At 39.7% G+C, this 21,017-nt stretch overlaps 3 protein-coding genes across 4 annotated transcripts; all 3 read right to left on the bottom strand.

Annotated features, from left to right (window-relative positions):
• Positions 1-797: 797 nt before the first annotated feature.
• On the bottom strand, positions 798-4,449 carry cbln18 (cerebellin 18). Its single transcript, XM_010745242.3, has 7 exons — positions 4,378-4,449; positions 3,477-3,582; positions 3,158-3,331; positions 2,861-3,019; positions 2,639-2,727; positions 2,441-2,521; positions 798-2,299 (listed from the first exon to the last, which is right to left on the bottom strand). The coding sequence occupies exons 2-7, from the start codon at positions 3,580-3,582 to the stop codon at positions 2,171-2,173; spliced, it is 738 nt and encodes a 245-aa protein (XP_010743544.3). The 5' UTR covers positions 4,378-4,449; the 3' UTR covers positions 798-2,170.
• Positions 4,450-9,484: 5,035 nt separating this feature from the next.
• On the bottom strand, positions 9,485-10,822 carry LOC109137864 (complement C1q-like protein 2). Its single transcript, XM_019256255.1, has 4 exons — positions 10,748-10,822; positions 10,546-10,638; positions 10,320-10,463; positions 9,485-10,149 (listed from the first exon to the last, which is right to left on the bottom strand). Exons 1-4 carry the CDS (start codon positions 10,752-10,754, stop codon positions 9,722-9,724), a joined length of 672 nt encoding a protein of 223 aa, XP_019111800.1. The 5' UTR covers positions 10,755-10,822; the 3' UTR covers positions 9,485-9,721.
• Positions 10,823-11,836: 1,014 nt separating this feature from the next.
• On the bottom strand, positions 11,837-20,547 carry LOC104930445 (complement C1q-like protein 4). 2 transcript variants are annotated; one of them, XM_027280484.1, is made up of 4 exons: positions 20,472-20,547; positions 20,205-20,309; positions 19,967-20,107; positions 11,837-12,656 (listed from the first exon to the last, which is right to left on the bottom strand). In XM_027280484.1, exons 1-4 carry the CDS (start codon positions 20,476-20,478, stop codon positions 12,235-12,237), a joined length of 675 nt encoding a protein of 224 aa, XP_027136285.1. In that variant the 5' UTR covers positions 20,479-20,547; the 3' UTR covers positions 11,837-12,234. The 2 variants fall into 2 exon arrangements, with proteins under 2 accessions (XP_027136285.1, XP_010743543.1); XM_010745241.3 differs by lacking the exon at positions 11,837-12,656 and adding an exon at positions 19,088-19,821.
• Positions 20,548-21,017: the final 470 nt, after the last annotated feature.

Raw genomic sequence — 21,017 nt, 5'->3', positions numbered from 1 at the left:
TGTAGGTGTGAATATGAATGTGAATGGTTGTTTCAGCCCTGTGATGAACTGGCGACCTGTCCAGGATGTACCCCACCTCTCGTCCAATGCACCACTTGGTTAACATTAGGTAACATTAGTATCATGGTCTGGGTCTTGGTTGCTGAGGAGCCATTTTCTGTTCAGAGTGTGGTGGCTCTGGCTGTCGTCATCTTGGCAGCCTAGTCGACTGGGCCCTACTCAAATCTAAATACGGGCAAGGACGTGAATTGTTGGACCTGAGGTGGGCTGAATGACACCTGGGTGCTCAAACAAGCAACCTGTAACAGCCCCCACCTGTCATCTGTTAATCAAAAATTCCGTACTCTCTATTATGCACAACTTTAAGCCTTAATATAATTTGAACAGGTGAGTTAAAAAAAAAAAAAAAAAAAAACTCAGTACAGTACAGAACGGGGAAATTAGCTATAGAGACCAAAACTGTTTTTGTACCAGGCTGTAAACATGTTTATTTCTGCTGTGAAGTTGGACATTTTAACATACATCCATATTGGCTTCACTTCACAGCCACAGAAGTCACCACTGGGTTGATAGAAGAAAAGCTCACAGATTCAGTACTAGTCATGCTAGTGTTGACCACACCCTAACTTAGACAGTGAACATACACAGCTGGTGTAACAGGCTGAAAGCTTCTGTATTACTGATTGGAGCATTACTCTATTGCATTTGCTTTGCATTGTTTCTGTATTGGTTCTGTATAGAACATATTTGGCTTTCTACAGCATGTTTTTTCTTTTCTTTTTTGTTTCACTTGCAATACATTGTTGTATTCATTTAGAATTATATTTTGAATCGGCACCGCTTCTGAAGCTGCAGCATGTTTCTACACATGGTAATAGTATAAAATGCTCAGTGTTAAACACAACATTGAGCATTTGCATTATGTGTTCTTTTCACTCTCAATACATTTATAATGACACTGTATAAAATTCAAGTCGTGGAAAGAAACACATACTCTTACTACTTACTACTACATTTAGTTGGCCTTTATTTTTAACTACAATGTATATACTGAACAGTTAAGCTACATTATATGAAGTAGTTAATATTATAGTCAGGATGTTGTGCTTGTACTTCAATAAAATCGTGAATACAAGACTTTGCAATATGGGATTTTTTTTTCTCACATTGAAGTACTGATATTTTAGCCTATCACTGGTTCCAACTTTTGGATAGATTGCCATGACGTTTTGTACAGACATTTATGTCCCCTTCAGGATGAACTGTAATGTCTTTGGTGGTCCTTTGACTTGTCTTCTATTCTATAACAGCCCCCTAAATCTTACACGCTGGACCTTTAATACACACAAAACCCAAAGTGTAAAAACAACAGAGCACTTCCTGCTACCTCATTGATGCTTCCTATGGGAATGACTGCTATGTCTGAACTTCATAATGTGTGTGCGCCTGTTTACATATGTGTGTGTGAAAATGTGTGCTGTACGTGTGTAAGCTGCTCCTACGTCATGTGTTTATTAAACTGTAGGAATTATTCTTGCTGTGCATGGTGAGCTTCCATGAAAGGCACTTGTTTATTATACAATGCTGTCATAGGCCAAATGTTAGCAGCGGCAGTATTATGACCTACTGTTATCATTCCTGAATGATACCAAAGCCTCTGCTACCTATTTCCATTCATGGTCTATGTGTGTGTGTGTTTGTATGTGTCAAGTTATATTACATACCGGATTTAAAAATAAAGGAACATCACCTGTCATAAAAGATCTTTATGTGCAAATCAACACAATATCATACGTCCTCTGTCCACAGACACAGTTATTGTAGAAATGGTAATTTATTCACATGTGTGGTTAAGTCTTTTTAATAATGCAAACATTTCCAAACAGACAAAAATATGAGTAATAATATTCTTTGTGTTTGATTATAAATGCCTGCATACACATGCGCCACTCTATGTGGGTACCACTTCTACTGCAGGGGTTTTCAAACTATGGGGCTTATTCCACGATAGGTCACAAACCTACTTCTCAGTGTGGGGGGGGAGGGGGGTTCAACATGTGACAGAAAACACTAGTTTGTTTTCATGAATCAGAATCTCAGTTGAGTGAAGATAAATGGATTTATATAAGGAATCAGAAAGTTTAAGTTGTCTGGATTTCCAGCTGGTGCGTTACATATCGTGACTGGGGTACACCATGTAACCAGTAAAAATATTGTACTGCAGGGAGTTACAGAGCTTCCTCCCAGACGTCAGCTCCACATAGACCTGATCCCCTCTGTTCATCTCCAGAATCACAACCTAAAGGTATACACAGCAAACAGTGTCATGTTTCCTGAAATCATGTCAAAATATATCCAATTTGCAATCTTTGATGGCTAGATTTGATTTTTAGCGACCATTTGTGCAATGTTAAACAATCAGGTTCTTTTCTCCTCTTACCTGAGTGGCACTGTCTTCACCATCTTCTCGGTTGTTCTCCCACACGCTGACCACCTTAGCCCCATTCTTCATCAGCTGAACCTACAGATACAACAAAACACAAAATGAACAGACAAATTACTTGCCATTGCCATGCGGGTAACCCAGCGATATGTGTTCTGAAATTAGGTGTTTGTTAAGTCCATCTGGTTTGTTTACTTTATGGTAGAGGCGCTCCCCCCTTTCCACATATGAGTAGGCTGTGAAGGAAAAGAGATAGACTCCAGCACGAGGGGCCGTGAAAATACCTGTAAGGGAGGTGAAGAGTTAGCAGAACTGCAGAGGTGTATCATACATGAGGCTTTTATTTAAAATGGTGGGTAAAGCATTTATAACTCATTTAACTCCTTCTGTGAGTGCATGTGTGCGTGTGTTTCCTACCCATAGTAGGGTTAAATCCAGAACCACTGTTAAGAGAGACGATGGAGTAGGGGATAGGCACGTTAGTGTTGAAAGGACCAAAGCAACGCTCAGAAGTTCCAGGCATTGAGACAGCTATACTTGGGTCTATTGTGGCACTGAAGGCAATCTTGACGTCTTCTGAGAATATGAGAGGGAAATTTATTTCACAGTACACTAACAAAGCTCTCAAAGGTCCACAACAGACTTTTGAAGAATGTTTTGAAAGTGTATATATGTTGGTCTAAATCTGTTATTTATCTCTGTAAATGTGCTTACTTGTGCATTCCTCTACATCGGCGTTCAGCTCTTTGATTTGTCCCCACACATTAACTAGCTTTAGGAAGGTTGTCTCTTCAAGTTTGTACATGTCATCGGCTGCACAGCAGCAGCTACGCTGGCGATTGTAAGTACAGTTGCAATCCCATTTACAGCTTAGAGATCCCGCACTGACTGGTATAGGATGGAGGGATGGTTAGAAGGAGAGAGAGAGAGAGAGAGAACAACAAGTGAGAGAAGGGGTGGGGGGTGTTAAGCTGCTTAAAATGAACCATGAAAAAAATATACAAGTATATGCATATACTGATGTTTGGCTTACGTGCAGCATCTTTCAGCTTCTGGATGGTGCCCGACTGGGACGAGGCCTCCACAGGACGGCAGAGGAACAGCGACCCCAGCAGGAACAAAACTGGTAATACAATCATCTGAAAAAAAAAAAAACACACAAATAAAACACAATAAAACAGCATTAAGTATTGTCATAGAGTTAAAAATATAAAATAGCGGCTAAATGTGACAATAACATTTGAATCCTATGCAGTTTTCTGAATCTGATTATGTATTTAAGTCTGTACTAAGTGTTATTGATGATATTTATATTGACTCAAGTGCTTCTGATCGGATTCTAAATGTTACAAATACCATGTAAGGTTGTTGAGTGTTAGTGCCATTCATAACTGCCCAATATTCAAATAATTGAGGGCGACCATGTTCTTTGTTTTCAATGCGTAATGCTGATGGAACAATGGTTTATGTAACATAGACGTCTACAAAATGGTTTAATATTCATGTCTAGACAACTTTTGATCAAATCTGCTCTGAATTAGTCAAACAGGGCTAGGGTTAAGCTGTCTGCCCGACACATCGAACGACAGAGCACAAAAAACTAGCAGCTTTCAAAGAAAGCAGCTAAAAACTGCCACATATTCAGAGCAGCTTACAATTATCAAAGGGACAGAGACACAAGTCACAGAGGGATGCTCATGTTGTTCTGTGTTCTGCTGGTTCTGCTGCAATAATAGGCATTTGCATACTATCAGGCTAGCCTCAACATTTTCCAAGTCATATTTTTTATTTGTATTTTGACTCTCCCTACCTCTTAGGGGTCAGAAATCTTTAAATGCAGGCTTAGATCATTGACTAAAATAAGTAATTAATATACAACAATAAATATATCCAAAAGTAACAGGTAGTAGTAAGGATAGAAACATCAAACTTACTGTTTTTTGTTCCTCACTCTCCTTGTTCTGAAAGACTATGTCAAGTTCTTGTGAGTTTGTGAAACTGAGAGTTTTGAGCAGGGGATGGTTTTAGCATCTTATTGATGCACTTTATGTGACCCTCCCCTTGAGGAGGTAATTGACAGATGCTCCACCTCCTCACACTCTCGCTCTCTCACATGCAAACAGGTTTCACAGCCAAACAATGTCACTAGATAGCTTTCCTTTAGTGTGAAAGAACAAGAATTGTTAGCGTTGCACCCTTCAGCCCCATATTGTTGGTGCCATAATACCCCTTATTAGGACAAAGGTGTTGGGTTGCTAGGGGACACTGACTACTCAGAAAGCTTGATATGGACAGTATCGTCAGTCTGTGAGTATATAATAAGCTACAGATGAGATGACAAAAGAAGCTGATAGGAAAGTGTTATCATTTCATTGATAAAGGCTTAGATCAGAGAACAATATACAGCATCATCTGGTTCTCATGCTGAGATAGAAAGAAGAGGGAAGTGATACCTTGTGTTCCCATAAATGCATTCCCATCAGTTAAACGTGGGTTTCAGTATTGTCTGAAACCCATGTGTATTGATTTTGTTTTCTTGTAGGTTGAGATATGTGATCGTTACTTGGATAAATTGGACTCCATATTCATGTGAATGAAATGATCTTGTTCTGTGGGCCAATATTTATTCAATAAAAAAGTGATCTTGTCATATTTCATCTTGTTTATTAATGACAAATTCAAAGAGAGTCAATTTCAGAAAGACAGACGAAGATACTGGCAGCCACCTTAATGCTAATTTTGAAATTTTGCCCAGTGGGTCTTCCATTGTTATGCAATCCTGCATTAGCTGAGCAATGTTGGCCTTTGGGCTATTATTTCGGAGAAAGTTGGTAATAAGAGCTCTTTTTCTGATTAAACAAGTGAAGTTATTGCTTCAGCAAAGAAAATGAGAACTCAATGGATGGAAAATTAGACCATGATCACTGAAGACACTCTTGATTTTTATTTGTTATCAAACATTTAATTTTGTGTACAGTAACACATTATTAGCCATACTAGCTTTGGCGTTAGGGAGGGCAAAGTTGGTCAATCAGTTGACCCACTACTTTGGTCCACACTGAAATAACTTAACAACTATTAAATGGATTGCCATTACATTTCATGTTCCCCAGAAGGTGAGACCTCTCCCTCAGGTGATACCAGGTTGACATGCCATGGAATTCGATACAGACATACATGTTCCCCCTTAATTTGGCCAATACTTTCAATACCAACAAAACTAATGACATTGCAATGAAATTACTAGCCGAGCAATAACTTAATGCTTAATTTGTTTACATTGCTCATTGCTCGGTTTCACTTCATCTATAGAGGTTAACATTGTCTATAGATAATGTCTCCCCTACGCTAACACTAAGTCATTCATGATTATATCCTAACCAAGATGCTTTATGCCTAAACCTACCTAAATCTTAACCACAGTGGCGTAATATCATAACACGGTTTTATATGTGAAACAGCTCTTGCTAAAACTCAACTAAGGAGCTATTGAAATGCTAAGCAATCTATAAACCTGTAGATGCAAATTAAGTGTAAGAGACATATCTTTTATCATGGTGGTTTGTAGTGCAAATGGTTGCAGCAAGGGATTTTGTCAGCGCAAATAGAAGTGAGGCTAATTAGCAAATGCTAGGGTGCAAACATGCTAAACTAAGATAGTGAACTAAGATTGTTTTAAATATATAAGTAATGTTATGTAATAAAAAAGTCATAGGTTTTCTTAGTGTGTTATTGACCTCAAAGCTTAATGGCTATCATGAGTGCTGCTGTGGTACAACTGTTCATGTTGTCATTCATCTTCGTCTACTGATTGTTTGTAAGTCACACCGGTGGTAATCGCCTTGTTGTTCCTCTAGTCCTATTAGATAACAGGGTGTTTCCTCTGTTGACACTTACATTTTAAAGCTGGCTCTCAGGATTAGTGCATTGTTTGTGCTTTGTTGATGGCCACCTGCTTGAAATGAAGTCCCAAGTCATCTGTCCTGGTTCTTCACACAGTCTTATCTGTTAGATTGAGGCCAGGGCGTATCGGGTGTATCATCTTCAAAACAGATAAAAGTGATGTGCACTGTGCCCCGGGGTTTTAGTTACTGAATAATGGTGAAAATAAGGTGTAGTCTGTCTGAGATTTTTTTATATGGTGGTGAATATGTTCCAGTATTAATTTTACTGTCATTGGCAAGTCATGTCTTGCTAATAAGTCTTGAAAATATCCAAATCATTTAAGATTGCTGTGGGGTTTGCGCTTTTCCTATCAGGAAAATCATTGCTTGGTCCTAGAGATTTCGCTGCTGTAAAAACAATTGCAACAGTAGTAGAAGTAACATTATGGGGTCATTTTGGGCCATGAGAGGTCAAATTCCCTTGCTACAACTCTTCTGAACAAACCTTTAAAACTGCACTAACAAATCCAAATAGACTTATTTCGAATTTGCAATGCTGCAAGACAAATAAAGCAGATAAAATAAGATAAAATGTCATTGTATTTAACTGTGTTTTATAGCTTGGGTGTTGGAGAACGAGATAATGCACCTTTCTTCTGTCTTCTTCTTTTTGCTTAAAGTCAAGCTTATAAACAAATCTCATAAAATTTGAAAAAAAGGTCATAAAGTATCAGGCTGATAATGCAAAGTATGTTTTTGAATTGTTAAAGAGTTTTCAGGACCCTCAAAGAAAAAACTGAGGTTTGGGGATGTAAACACAAGTTGTGTGCCTGGTGGGTGTGCTAGAGAGAGATTTCGTTACAAGTCTGGGTATGTCTATTTGCAGTTTAAGCTAACAAAGTGATTCATGCAAGATCAAATATCTCAATAGAAATGATAAATAATAAGAAAAGCAAATTAAAGAGTTAATAAATAAATTCACTTACATGATGTACATAACATGGCTGAGGTCAAAGAAAGAAAAAAGGAAGGCAATATGTAGTACAGTGGTTTATGAGTGTAGGGATTTCACCTGAGGGGGGCGCGTCTGTCCCAGGCAGAAGGCTTTTGCTGTCCCTGCTTGAGCTGAGCTCATGTGACCTCTTGATGTGGAATTCACTGACACGCTCCATTACACTTTTTGACTAATGTGCCCTCCTGGACCAAATTGTTCAGTGGCACTTTAGGTTACAACGTTTATCCGTTATTGCTATTTTTGGAAACAAAAAAAGTTTTCATATCAGAAAAAGCACCGGAGGCTTGATTTCAATAATGACTGCGATGCCATTCAGCAATAAATAATGACGTTCATTTCACCTGTGTTTGACAAGGTGTATGCAACTTTAGTTTCCCTGGCTCTGTGCACCTCCAACCTACAATTCCTCTGCATCCAGAGCCACTGCTGTATTGTTATGTTCCTGAATTGGGCTGTTTTTACAATCATGAGCTAAAATCAATATTTTTGTTTTTTATAAACAATAGATTACATTGCTACTTGCATGTGAAAGAGGTACAGTAACTCGTAACCAACAGAAAATGCCCAACTCCGCAGTTTCTCTCAGCTCTTTGGATCTTTATATGGCCTAGTGTCTTTCAGCACAATGTTTTGGTTCGATAGCCCACGACTTCACTGTTTTGGTTTAGTCTTACTGTTCTCATAGTTTAGTTTTCAGAAGAAGAAAAAAACTACATTGTACAGTGTGTTACCTACAGACACAGATTGTGGCTATTGAACCCAGTGGAACAATTAGCAACTAAAGATACAGATATTTTCCTCAGTAGCAAAATGTTAGCTAAAGGAGTGAATTTACCAGAAACATGACTCTAACAGGTTTGCTATACTTTAAAGGTGACACTATGTCAATGTACAGCTTGTTTCCACAGTTTTTAACAGTATACTTGAACATTTTGCAAATGTAATTTAATACATTTCCCAAATGCATTGCACACCTACAACATTGTCAGACTCACGATGGACAATCTTTGTTGTCCATGAGCTGTGTAATAGATGTGATAGAAATTGTGATCTAAATATGTGATATAAGAATAAATAACAATTTTTGACAAAATATCAGAGAGTTAAAAGATCAGTGTGTAGGGCTTAGTGGCATCCAGCCATGTAGTTGCAGTTTTTATTTTGAGGTGATTATACTCTATCGAAAACATAGTTATGTATAATATTTTTCATTTCTGCCATATCCTGTAAATAAAGCCCTGTAAATTTTACACACTGGCCTTTAAAAGAGTACAGATTTAGCTTTGCATTGCTGTAACGTTGTCAGAGCCATGAGTTTAAAAAATGGTCCAAAGCGAACCAGCAGAACCAGAGATTTAAACTTCTCGTTCATTGTCAAAACCTGGTTCCAACATTACCCACAATGTAGGTTTAAATATACCCTTTAGTCAACAGCAGTGATAAGATGGGGTCACAGAGGTCTGGCAACTCCACACCCTCAGATTTTAAAACTTTACAGTCTTCAGCCAAATAGACTGACTCGTGTGACATCACTTCAGGCAATTCATGAGCTTTGGCCAGCTCTCTAGAGCCACAGAAGTACTCAACAAGTGTTAAACTTTGATATCCATGGAGCTCCTAGAACTATTTTTTGGATGAACAAATGCTGTTGCTGTATTATTCAAAATCAACTTTACAATAGCCCAATAAAATGTAACCAAAATATTTTGTTTAATTAAAACTGTTAAAACCTCATTCATTTACTTAGTTAGGTGTCTCATAAGCCCTGTAGACACTTAATTTCTGTCTGCCTTAGAAATGTCTAACTAAATGTATATAACCTTATTGCACCGTGTGTATTATATTGTAATTGTAATGTAATTCTTTCATTTTCATTTAATCTTATGATGTTCTTTCTGTAAGGGAGGTTCATACACACAGTAAACAAAACTGTGAATAAAGTGCTTTATTTAGATGTTCTATACTGTACCTGTACAAAGTAAGTAGAATATTTCAGTACGTTAATTTTTTCAATAAATTCTTTTATGTAGACATCACACATCTCTTTACCTTGAACAAAATCAACTATAATACCAACAGCTTTGTTTAAAATCGTGATTTATTTTCTCGTAATTTTATAGGTGACTTGGTGTTTTGTCTATTTCTCTCAAACATTACAATCATTTCAGAAAGAAAAAAGAGGAGCTTTTACAAAACAATGATTCTCATGCTTTGAGGTTTGTCATGGGTTACACGTCAGGCGTGATTGATTTCAAACCTGGTTTGCCTCAGAGTGAGCAGACTGAGATGAGTCACCGCAGGAAAATTTTATCTAGCAGACTCCAACCTTGTTAGTAAGGAAAGAGTTGGTACAAAACCTAGCACACTACACCTCTTTAATTATGCAGTAGGATACAGCAGGAAGGCACTGAAAGTGTTATAGTGGTCCTGGTCATCACAGAGGTAACAATTAGGTGGCAGGTTGACAGACACCTGATCTCCGAAATTCAGTTGGAGGGCAAGAACAGTAGTGCCGCTGTCCTCTTGGTCATTTGTATTTACGTCTGTGATACTTGCCACTGCCGCACCGTTAACTTGCAGTGTGGCACAGGCAATCAAGGGGATACCGGTAGCACCAGCATCACTGTAGACGGTGAGGGCAATGCTGTAGACACCAGCATACATAACAGTGAAGATACCGGTCGTTGTGCTATAGGCATTACCCAGGTTGATGAAGACATGTTCGTAGATGACATTTGTGTTTGATCTGAAGGGGCCAAAACACTTTTGTTGATTGAACAGAGACACAGAGAAGGCGGTGCGGCTGGCTGGAGATTGCAAAGGGGAGAGCATGGGTTAGAGGAGTAAAAAGTAGATTTGTTTTCGTCTCATTAACATTGAGAAAGGTGTAGGTGTGTTTTTCTCTGATGCTTAATGATATTATATTATATTATGATATCTATTCTGCTTTTCTGTAAATCATGAATGTGTCACTCACCTTCGATTGCCATGACACTTTGCTTTGTTCGTTGGTATTCCCTGTCCAGCGCCTCCAACTTCCCGTTAAAGTGATTCTCCAGTACGTTAAGTTCTTTCACCATCGTACAGCAGCCACAAGAGCCAACATCATTTGCACACCAATCTGGTGAACACAAAAACACATGAATACACTTGCAGATAAGAATATGCACTGCCGCGTCGATTATGTACCCACAATTCCTCACCATGGTCGGATGCCCCTGTGGTACCTGGTCCATCCCAGGAATAGGCGCCAGCAGCTCCAAAAATTCCATGCACAACACACAGCAATACAAGAGCTGGACAAAAAGAAGACCCAATCCCAAAAGAAGTTTTGCATTACTTGGCTGTTGCTGCATTGTTGTATACCTGAACCATCACTACCTCTGCAAATGTATTAAGCCTTACCTCTCATGTTAACGTTCGATGATGATAGCTTCAGAAGGATGTGGAAAGTGTAATGCACTGATAAAGTAGAGGAAGTGTCATGGATATATATTTTTCTCAGAGCCACCCCCTTGTTACCTCTCAGTTTTATTCCTCCTCCTTGGTCATCGCTCCTCCTTGTTTTGTTTTTTCTTTAATCACACGCCCTCATCCACCCTACTTTGCCTTTTTAGCGATATAATTGGGGATGTTTTATTGTCATCACTAGGTGCTCTCGCTTTCTATAAATCAGACACACACCCTCAAGAGCTTTGTGTAGTTGGTTAGAGGCCAGGTATCATCTGTCGTCTGGAAAGAAGTGCATCTGTAATCTTATCAGCTGACCATCAGAGGGTTTGAAGAACTGAATCATAATCCCAATGATTTACATGTTCTGTGCCGATAACTTTTTTTTTTTGACACACTGAAAGCCTCGAATGACTTTCCTTTGTCTCGAGCAGATGCACTGTTGTGCTGTGTAGATGTATCCAGTGTGACATGCTGGATGAGTACACTGATCTGCTCATGATTTTTATTTTTTGTTGGGGGCTACCAGATCATGTTTCTGTGTTAAATATAATGTAGAGAGTGTGTTCAAAATGGCTCGCATCTAATTTCACCCTGACACTGTGCTCTTCACTGCTTTCATTACAGAATGTTTTGCAGGATTAGAGACTTTAGTCCATGATATATATTGAGTTGTTGCTGGACAGCATTCTTTTATTGAAGATTTTAATATGTATTACTGCGTTGACCCTTCATTTTTCATCCATTATATTTCATTAGTCTGGTGATACAGCATGATGGCATGTAGCCATCATCAGTTTTTTATGAGTAAGATGGTGACAGAAGGTAATCAAAACAGTAACTAAAGGGCTTCAATAAAACGTTGAATAAAGAATGTGGTTGAGAAAGATTTCAATCATGCTAAAATAATACACTTATTTATTATAAATCTAGCTTTGCCAACAACATATAAAATGTAGACATATTTTGTATCTTCAGCTTCTTTAATGGAGATTGAAAGAAAGGAACTCAGTGCCAACTAACTTGTTTAAAAGTCTGGTTTATTTTGTTGGTAACTTTCAGGTACAATGATTTTTTTTTAAAATTATTCATATTTCTATCGTCAAAATTACTCACATTAATCACATCATTTCAGTATTTCAAGATAAACTGCTGTTACAACCAAGATACTTAGACAGTGTGACATGAAAAGACATAAAATGTGTGCATTCCCCTCAAAAGGTAATATGAATAATTGACAAGATCTCAGAAAGAACAGGTAACCATGATGGAATAAAACAAACCAAACAAAGATGACAGCATTGTGTTGATGGGTGATAGTACAAAAGATCAGATAGAGATTAGAATCTACAAGTCATGAGTGTCGCCACACAGATTTCATCTAACAGACTCAAAAACATTATAAGACTGGTACAAAGCCCAGAACAGCTTTATCTGCTAACTTAGTTAGTGGCATACAGCAGGAAGCCAGTGAAAGTGTTATGGTGCTTGGTGTCATCACAGACAGCGCATCCTTTGGGCAGTTTTACAGACACCCTGTCATTAGCAAACAGTGTCATAGTTGTAACAATGGTAGCACTGTCTTCAGCGTCCTGGCCGTTTTGTTCAGGAATCACAGATACCACTTTTTCATTAACCATTAAATTGGCGCAGGCGTGCGGGTTGCCAAAAGGGGTGTAGATAGTGACGGAGAGGCTGTAGACACCAGAGCGGGGAACGGTGAAGATACCATTCTGCAAACTGTAGCCAGATCCCAGGTTAATGAAGACATGTTTGTACATGATGACCTGATCAGCAGTGAAGGGGCCAAAGCACACAGTTCTTGGGCTATTGTTTAGAGCGACAGAGAAGGCACTGCGGCTGGCTGGAAATGCAGAGAAGAAGAAATAGTCAGGTCAGAGGTATAAGAAGTGGACCAGTTTTGCTCTTTAGGACAATTTGATGATGTTCTTCTGTCTCCCTGTTTGTGTGAGTAATGGATGTGTTGCTCACCTCTCTTATTGTCGAGCATCGTCTTTGTTTCTGTCAACGTTTTTTCTATTTCAGCATAGGCATGGTCAAAGAACTTGCTCATCCTCTGCATATGTGTCCTCATCACACAGCAGCCACATGCCGACTGGTCTATAAGACACACTGCACACACACACACACAGGCCCACACATTAATATATTTGCAAAAAAGAATATTTGGATACTATGAATTGACAAAAGAGATAGACGTCTCCTTAAAAATCTCTTACAATCCTCTGGCCCGCTGGAAGGTCCACCCCAATTAAATGTAACAGCAGGCTGACCAAAAGCTGCAGGCAGCAGACACAACAAGATGATAACTGGGGGGAAAAGAGCAAAGACATATACCACTAAATACCACCAATCTTATTATAATAGAATAGATGCTTTTGCTTTTCTTAGGCAATTATCTGACTCTGAGCTACTGCTGTCCTTTTTTAAATTTTCTAACAAGAGTAAACTTCAGTAAAAGATAACAAGTTGCCTAATTTTTCTACAATATACTTGTTTTTCCTTTCTGTTGTTCAATTGGTATTCACTTTAAATCTTAACATACAGGCTTGTAACACTTTATCTTACCACATTATAAAAAATGTTGACACTAAAAGTCTTACACTAAAGATGTTTCTAACCTGAACTACCTTTTCAGTTGAAAATTCATTCTTGACTCAAAGTTGCCTATGATGCTGATCCAACCATCTCTCTCCTACATATTATGTCACTGTAGTTGCAACTTGTCTCACCTCTCATGTTGAAACTGGTAAATGATGATGGCTTCAGAAGGATGGAAGTCATGAAGAATGATCAGGAAACAGAAATCGTGGATATATATTTTTCTGAAGAGCCCCTCCCTTGTTGCCTCTTATTTTTATTCCTCCTCTTTTGACATTGCTCCTCCTTGTTTTGTGTTTTTTTATTGCCCGCCCTATTTTCTTTTACATCTTTACAACAGGAGATGTATTTCTTCATCACTAGGGGCTCTCATTTTCTAAAAATCACATGCAAGCAGACACACACCTTCCAGGGCTTTGTTATCAATGCCACCCAGGTATCACATATAACCTGAGACGAGGCGTTCTGAATGTGAAGTTCAGTTGTATTAGCGGCAACCAAGCAATATGGTTCGTAGATTGCCATAGTGAACTTATTTCATGAAAACCTAATTTTGTATATCTATATTATATATATAAGGAACACGTTTTATAGCATCAAGTCAATTCAACTTCTGGGATATTGATGAGGTCAGATAAGTAGCTGGGGGATTGTTAATCATTTTCATCTGTTTTGGTGTTAATGAAATTAACAACAAGTACACTAGAGGGGAAACCATGAGATGACTCCGAAAACAGGAATGGTTTTACTGGTGGAGGCTGCTGACATTTTTTCTCTCCTCATCTTTTCTGACCAATTTCTCATTAGTTTTGCATTTGGCTAAGATCAGTGTCACTACTGGTAGCATGGTGTGGTACCTGGACCCTACAGAGGTTGCACACGTAGTCCAACTCCTCCACGGTGGGACATCAATATGTGCTTTTGCCAGAAGCCTTGCTTTGTCTCCAAGCACAGTCTCAAGAGCATGGAGGAGATTCCAGGAGACAGGCAGTTACTCTAGGAGACCTGGACAGGGCCGTAGACAGTCCTTAACCCACCAGCAGGACTGGTTTCTGCTCCTTTGTGCAAGGAGGAACAGTATGAGCACTGCCAGAGCCCTACAAAAGACCTACAGGAGGCCACTGGTGTGAATGTCTCTGACCAAACAATCAGAAACAGACTTCATGGGGGTGGCCCGAGGGCCCGACATCCTGTAGTGGACCCTGTGCTCACTGTCCAACACCATGGAGCTCGACTGGCATTTGCCACAGAACACCACAATTGGCAGGTCCACCACTGGCACCCTGCAATTTCACAGATGACAACAAGTTGAACCTGAGCACGTGATAGACGTGAATGGGTCTGGAGACGTCGTGGAGAATGTTATGCTGCCTGCAACATCATTCAGCATGACCGGTTTGGTGGTGGGTCAGTGATGGTCTGGGGAGGCATATCCTTGGAAGGACACACAGACCTCTACAGGTTAGACAACGGCACCCTTACTGCTATTAGGTATCACTATCTTTGGACCCATTGTCAGACCCTACGCTGGTGTGGTGGGTCCTGGGTTCCTCCTGGTGCATGACAATGCCTAGCCTCATATGGCGAGAGTATGCAGGCAGTTCCTAGAGGATGAAGGAATTGATACCATTGACTGGCGCTTGAGTGACCTAAATCCAATAGAACACCTCTTGGACATTATGTTTCGGTCCATCCGACACTGCCTGGTTGCACCTCAGGCTGTCCAGGAGCTGAGTGATGCCCTGGTCCAGGTCTGGTAGGAGATCCTCCAGGACACTATCCTTCATCTCACTGGGAGCATGCCCCGACATTGTCAGGCATACATACAAGCACGTGGAGGCCATTTTTCCCTATTAAGATCTGTTGTGTTTTCAAAGCGTTCCTTAAATTTTTTTGAGCATTGTATATATATATAATACATATATGTATGTATGTATGTATGTATGTATGTTGTATGTATGTATGTATTTATGTATAGATATATATATATTATATATATATTATATTATATTTATATATATTATATTCTATATATTATATATATATATATATATTATATATCTATATATATAGTGGTGGCCAAAATTATTAGAACTGCAGGCATATATTATGAGGTTTCTGTTGGTGATTAAAATACCCAAATGAAATATCTACAATGTAAAAATTATGTTCTATAAACCATAGAATTTAACCATCAACCGTCTTGAGATGCAGTCCAAGCACTGTAAAGTACACTTCAGACCGCCATGATGCCACCAATTCACACCAGAACCAAAAAGGAAGAGGTAGAAAAAAGAAAGTGAAGCATCTCAAAATTCTTAGTCTTAAGGACTGAAGAAAGACCTCATGGGAACTGTGTGACGAGATCGATGTCACAATGACTAATGGTGCAACAGTGTCTTCAAGAACTGTGTGTCAGAAACTGGGTGAAGAAGGACTTGTTGGTAGAATAGCGGCAAAGAAAGCACTACTGAAAGAGAAACAGAGTGAAACACCTGAAATCATCAAAAGAACACAAGAAATGGAAAAAAGAAGATTGGTATGTGTTGTGACGACGTGATGAGTCCAAGTTTAAACAGTTTGGCAACAAGCGAAGAGTGTTATCCCAGAATGTTCAACGGAGGGAGGGGGAGAGATATAAAAATGAGTGTCTCTTGCCAACAGTTAAACATGGAGAAGGTTGTATTATGGTGTTGAGTGCCATCTCAGCCTCAGGAACAGGTGACTTCATGGATAAGAGAGTATAGCACAATATTCTGGTGAGACACAGAATAGCATCTGGGAGTTATCTTATCTTATTAGGCCTGGATTCATTTTCCAAGAGGGCAATAAACAGGGCTATAAACATTCTTCTAACTATTGCCAGAACTACCTGTGATAGAAGGAATCTGCTGAAACATTGAATGGGCTGGGCCCGTCAAAGTCCGGACCTCAACCTCATAGAGCAAATTTGGGGCGAGTTGAAAAATAAACTGGATAGATGTATTGTACATTCAAAGGAAAGCTTTAGGCTTGAGTTGCAGAAGGCATGGGATAACATTAGTGTTGAAGTTCTCGGGAAATATATTGACACAATGCCAGAGAGATGTGCTGCTTTAATTGCTGCAAAAGGTGGACATACTAAATATTGAAGTTTAAAGTGAATAAAACCAGTAGGATTCACTTCATCTGATATTTGTTGTGCTGATTCTCTGTCTGGTGGTTGCTCACACAGAGTCCCACTCAGAAAAGAAGGAATCTGTGGTCACCACTTTTCAACACAAATGAGTGGAAGCCAGGCCCAGATTAACACAACATGGTACCCAAAGGTGACCATGCTTTACAAATGGTGTAGACTGTCTACCATTTCTGCCTTCTGTTTATGTTTTTAATTTGAAAATCAATATTAGTTCTTCATTTCTTCAGGCTTCACATTGTTTTTAGCTTACCTTGCAAAGTTATAGCTAGGTATATTAAATTATCCATGGTTTGCTAAAGTAGTGATTAGTTAATACTCAGCATGTACATTTTTTCCATGTCGTCCCTCAACAAGCTAGTATTCAGCTTTTGCTGGAAATCCTTCTTAAATTCAAAACTTTTGCCAAACATTCATGTCTGTGTTGTCCTATTGCTCAGCACTTCCCACCTCTGCAGTCATGCAGGTTCAGCCATTAGGCCGCATTCAGACAGTACCTGGTGCTGCGGTAAAAGCGCAGTTTTTCCATTCATTCAGTTGGGGTAGTTTGTTTTTGCTGCGGTGGTGCAGGACACAGGGGTGTCTACCAAAAAACGCATCGTCCTGCGACGGAGAAGTTGAGCCAAATCCAACTTTTGAAAAAACGCAGCCTAACGTCATACTGCGGCTGCCAATCAGATGTTCAAACCAGCCAATCATCCACAGTCAGTCAGAGACAGACAGAGGGAGAGAGAGAGAGAGAGCTTTGGTTGAGAGTTATAGACAGTGAGAGTGAGCGAGCTCGATAAAGCCGGTTAATCAGTGAAATAAAAAGTTATTTCCTGATTGTCTCACAGTGGTTATGTTCAGCACAGACAGACACACACACCTCCAGCAAGCCACCCTCAACCCCTTGCCCTGTACAACCCAGTGGCAATATAGGAACAGATTAGTTTTTTCTTAATCATCAGACGTGACCAATTGTGCGGCAGTTGAGGTCATCTCACCATGAAACAGTTCTCAGTCCCCTGTCCAATCTTTGGCTGAAACCTTCTCCTCCTCCTGATATCTGCTAGTCCATTGTCACATGTGGTGTCCTGTGCTCTGTCTGCTGTGTCTCCTGTTGGTTCCTCCTGACAGACGTTTACAGAGTCTTCTCTGCTCCCAAGAGTCTACAATATGCTGCTATCCACTCCAGTGCCACCTGGAAGAGCTTGGCCTGTTGACTTAGCCTTGCAACTAAGAAATACACTTAACATGCTTGCAGTAATTCTTCTTTATCCTGATGAGAGTGAACTGTCAGCAAAGAGGTGCTGGGTTTGAATCCAACATGGCCAGTCCATTAAAGAAAATGCAAATTAGATGACATCAAAACTGCTTTTAGTTGTTGAAATTTGTCTCTTGCTATGTGTTAGTCCTGTGATATGTGACGGCCTGCCCCTCTGTCTGCTTATTGGTTGTGTGACTTCCCTGGGTGGAGGTTAGGACAGGTCGTCGGGCCACTTTGCCTCACCTGTGGGTGTATGAGGAACCGGAGATTTAAAGGCTGTCTATCCATTTGTTCATTCTCTTGCTGCCTCCAGACTGAGACTTGGTTTCAGGCTTCCACCTGCCATGGGGAACAAAGTATTATTTCCTCCAGCATTCAACACTTTACACAACATACTCCGCTCATCCATACACTGCATACATGACTGACCCTTAACATTACATCTCATACATATTTTTGGTTTATTTTTATAGTTTACCTTATCAAGTTAAAATGATTTACTAATAAATTAATTTTGATTTGTTATTTTATGCGTGGACTCCCTTTTTGCCACTAACTGGCCCAGTTTGTGACAGATAAGACATGAAGCACAGCATGCAGTCTTATACTCATGACGAGAGAGCACATGGGGTAGCAGAATGCAGCTCATTACATAACTAAAGAGCTTCACTAAAAATGTGTTTGTATTCAAGACAAACATATTTAAACTCACTGAAGTTTGTTCGCCAACAATCATTATTACAGTACATATGGGCATCACACTTTAAAAGTCTAGTTTGTAAGTTCTCATTAGTGAATAATCACATGAATAAAAATCGTTGTACGTCGTATGTTCTTGTTAGAATGAGACTTTTATGTCTACAGAGGCCGTCTTCCATGGCGTCCACTATAATGAACTGCCATGTTTCTACAGAAGCCCAGAAGTGACAAACTAAACACTAATTCTAGACAGGGCCTGTGTTTTTTGTGTGTTTCTTCTGGTCATCGTCAAGACTCAATGTTTGAAAATTTGCGAGGGAGTTTAGCAGACCTCTGTAGCCTTCTCCTCATCTCTGTTTGAAACTGAAGGCCTGAGGCTACATTAGCTCTGCTGCTATCATAAGACACATTCATTTCTGAATGATTTGCTGCAGTTGAGTTTCATTGTGGAGACATCAGAATAAAAAAGTTGAAATATCTCTGCTTTTGCTGCAATCATTTTGATCTTTTTTTTTTTTTTTTACAGCAGTGTAATGCTAAATCTTTTAACTCTCCCGGGTGCCATTGTGGAGATTAAAACAAAATACCTCATAACACTAATATTTTGTTTCAAATCCTGATTTATTTTCTTGTAATTTTACAGGTATATCACCTATTTCCTTTACAGTTTCAACCACATAAAATCAGTAAGGGATAGATTGACAATTACAAGAACAATGGGTGGGTTAGAGTACAAAATAACAGGTATAGATTTAAGGGCTATAAAACTATCAACACAGACAGATATGTATTGGACCCAAACCTTCTCAGAATTGGTACAAATCCCACAGAGTAACTACATTTCCCTAACTTAGTCAGTAGCATACAGCAGAAAACCAGTGAAAGTGTTATAATGGCTGTTATCCCCGCAGAGGAAACATCCAATGGGCAGCTTGACAGACACCTGGTCTCCAGCATTCAGGTGGACGGCCAGAACAACAGTGGCACTGTCCTCTTGGTCTTGCATATTTTTATCTTTGGGTCCTGCCAGCACAACGTCGTTAACCTGCAAACTGGCGCAGGCAGCCAAGGTGTTACCGGGAGCTCCAGCGTCACTGTAGACGGTGAGGGCGAGGCTGTAGACACCAGAGCGGGGAACGGTGAAGATACCGGTAGCTGCATTGTAGCCATCACCCAGGTTGATGAAGATATGTTTGTAGATGATGAGCATGTCATCACGGAAGGGGCCAAAGCATTTGAAATTTGTTCCGGTGTTCAGACCGACAGAGAAGGCACTGCGGCTGGCTAGAGATGCAGAGGGAAAAGAGAAAACAATGAAGTAGCATTCTTAATTTGGTTACATAAAAGATATCTGAAGTGTTTTGTTCTTTAAGATGCTTTGATGACCTTCACTCTCTTCTGGTTTGTTTAATCAAGAACTTTGTCTCACCTCTGACATTGCTGAGGGCGGTCTTTGCTTTTGTCAGTTCCTTCTGCACCTCATTGAGGCTCATGTTAAAGAACATACCCATCCTGTGTATCTGTTGCTGCATCAGACAGCAGCCGCACGATGACTGGTCCAGGAGACATGCTGAACACACAGACGCAGAAGAGACACAGTAAGTTGCAGATGCGCAGACACACTGACTACAACTTCAACTTTACATATTTTCAAAAAAGCTGCTCACGGCTTTCTGTGGTGGGATCGATGACTCTATTTGCCCCAGGTCCACCCCAGGAATAGTCATTAGCTTGGATGAACGCTGCTTCCAACAGACACAGCAAAACAATAGCTGGGAGAAGAAGAGCAAAGTCACTATACCACAGATATCCAGAGACAACAAAAAAAATTGACCTTAAAACTGAACATACATCTTAATTGTCTCCCTACATGCATTGCTTCTTTTAGTTGCAACTGTTAATCATTGCAACTTTTTTCTTGTATCTAGTCTCACCTCGCATGGTGATGCTGGCAAATGATGATGGCTTCAGAAGAGCAGAAGGTGCGACAGACTGATACAGGGTCAAGAGTCACACCTATATATATATATGTATACCCATTCCCATTTATCCTATTCTTTTGTTTTTCAAGTAGCTCCTCCCTGCTTTTCCCTAAAGCCACTCTTTTTTCTTTCATGTATCATATATACTTAATACCATGCTTCACAGACACTCACTCACACACACACACACACACACTCACACACACACACACACACACACACACACACACACACACACACACACACACACACACACACCTTCCAGGGCTTTATGAGGTGGATTTAGGTCAGGTATCGCCTATCCCCTGAGGTAAATTGTCCACTTGGTTTAGTGTTCTTATTATAAAAAAAAGTGTCCTTGCTCTTTATTTACAAGTGCAAGCTTTATTGTGAAAAGACGACTGACCCGATGTGAGCTGAGGTTGAAATTTGTGTCAACCGCTTCAGTCCACTACATGGTGAACTTTCCAGTATTGTTTTTTTTTATAGCAGAAGATT

The sequence above is a fragment of the Larimichthys crocea genome, chromosome VII (assembly GCF_000972845.2).
Source record: "Larimichthys crocea isolate SSNF chromosome VII, L_crocea_2.0, whole genome shotgun sequence".
Lineage (NCBI taxonomy): Eukaryota > Metazoa > Chordata > Actinopteri > Sciaenidae > Larimichthys > Larimichthys crocea.
The sequence above is the reverse complement of the archived record's forward strand: the minus strand, read 5'-3'. Positions and strand labels throughout refer to the sequence as shown.

Coding starts and splice junctions, on each gene's coding strand:
- cbln18 (XM_010745242.3), bottom strand. CDS start 3,582: ATGATTGTATTACCAGTTTTGTTCCTGCTGGGGTCGCTGTTCCTCTGC. Junction 2,522..2,638: donor GGGAGCGCCTCTACCATAAA/GTAAACAAACCA, acceptor TTGTATCTGTAG/GTTCAGCTGATGAAGAATGG. Junction 2,300..2,440: donor GTGAAGACAGTGCCACTCAG/GTAAGAGGAGAA, acceptor GTATACCTTTAG/GTTGTGATTCTGGAGATGAA.
- LOC109137864 (XM_019256255.1), bottom strand. Junction 10,464..10,545: donor CACAGGGGCATCCGACCATG/GTGAGGAATTGT, acceptor TGTGTTCACCAG/ATTGGTGTGCAAATGATGTT. Junction 10,150..10,319: donor AAGTGTCATGGCAATCGAAG/GTGAGTGACACA, acceptor TGCAATCTCCAG/CCAGCCGCACCGCCTTCTCT.
- LOC104930445 (XM_010745241.3), bottom strand. Junction 20,108..20,204: donor CGATCCCACCACAGAAAGCC/GTGAGCAGCTTT, acceptor CTGTGTGTTCAG/CATGTCTCCTGGACCAGTCA. Junction 19,822..19,966: donor CGCCCTCAGCAATGTCAGAG/GTGAGACAAAGT, acceptor CTGCATCTCTAG/CCAGCCGCAGTGCCTTCTCT.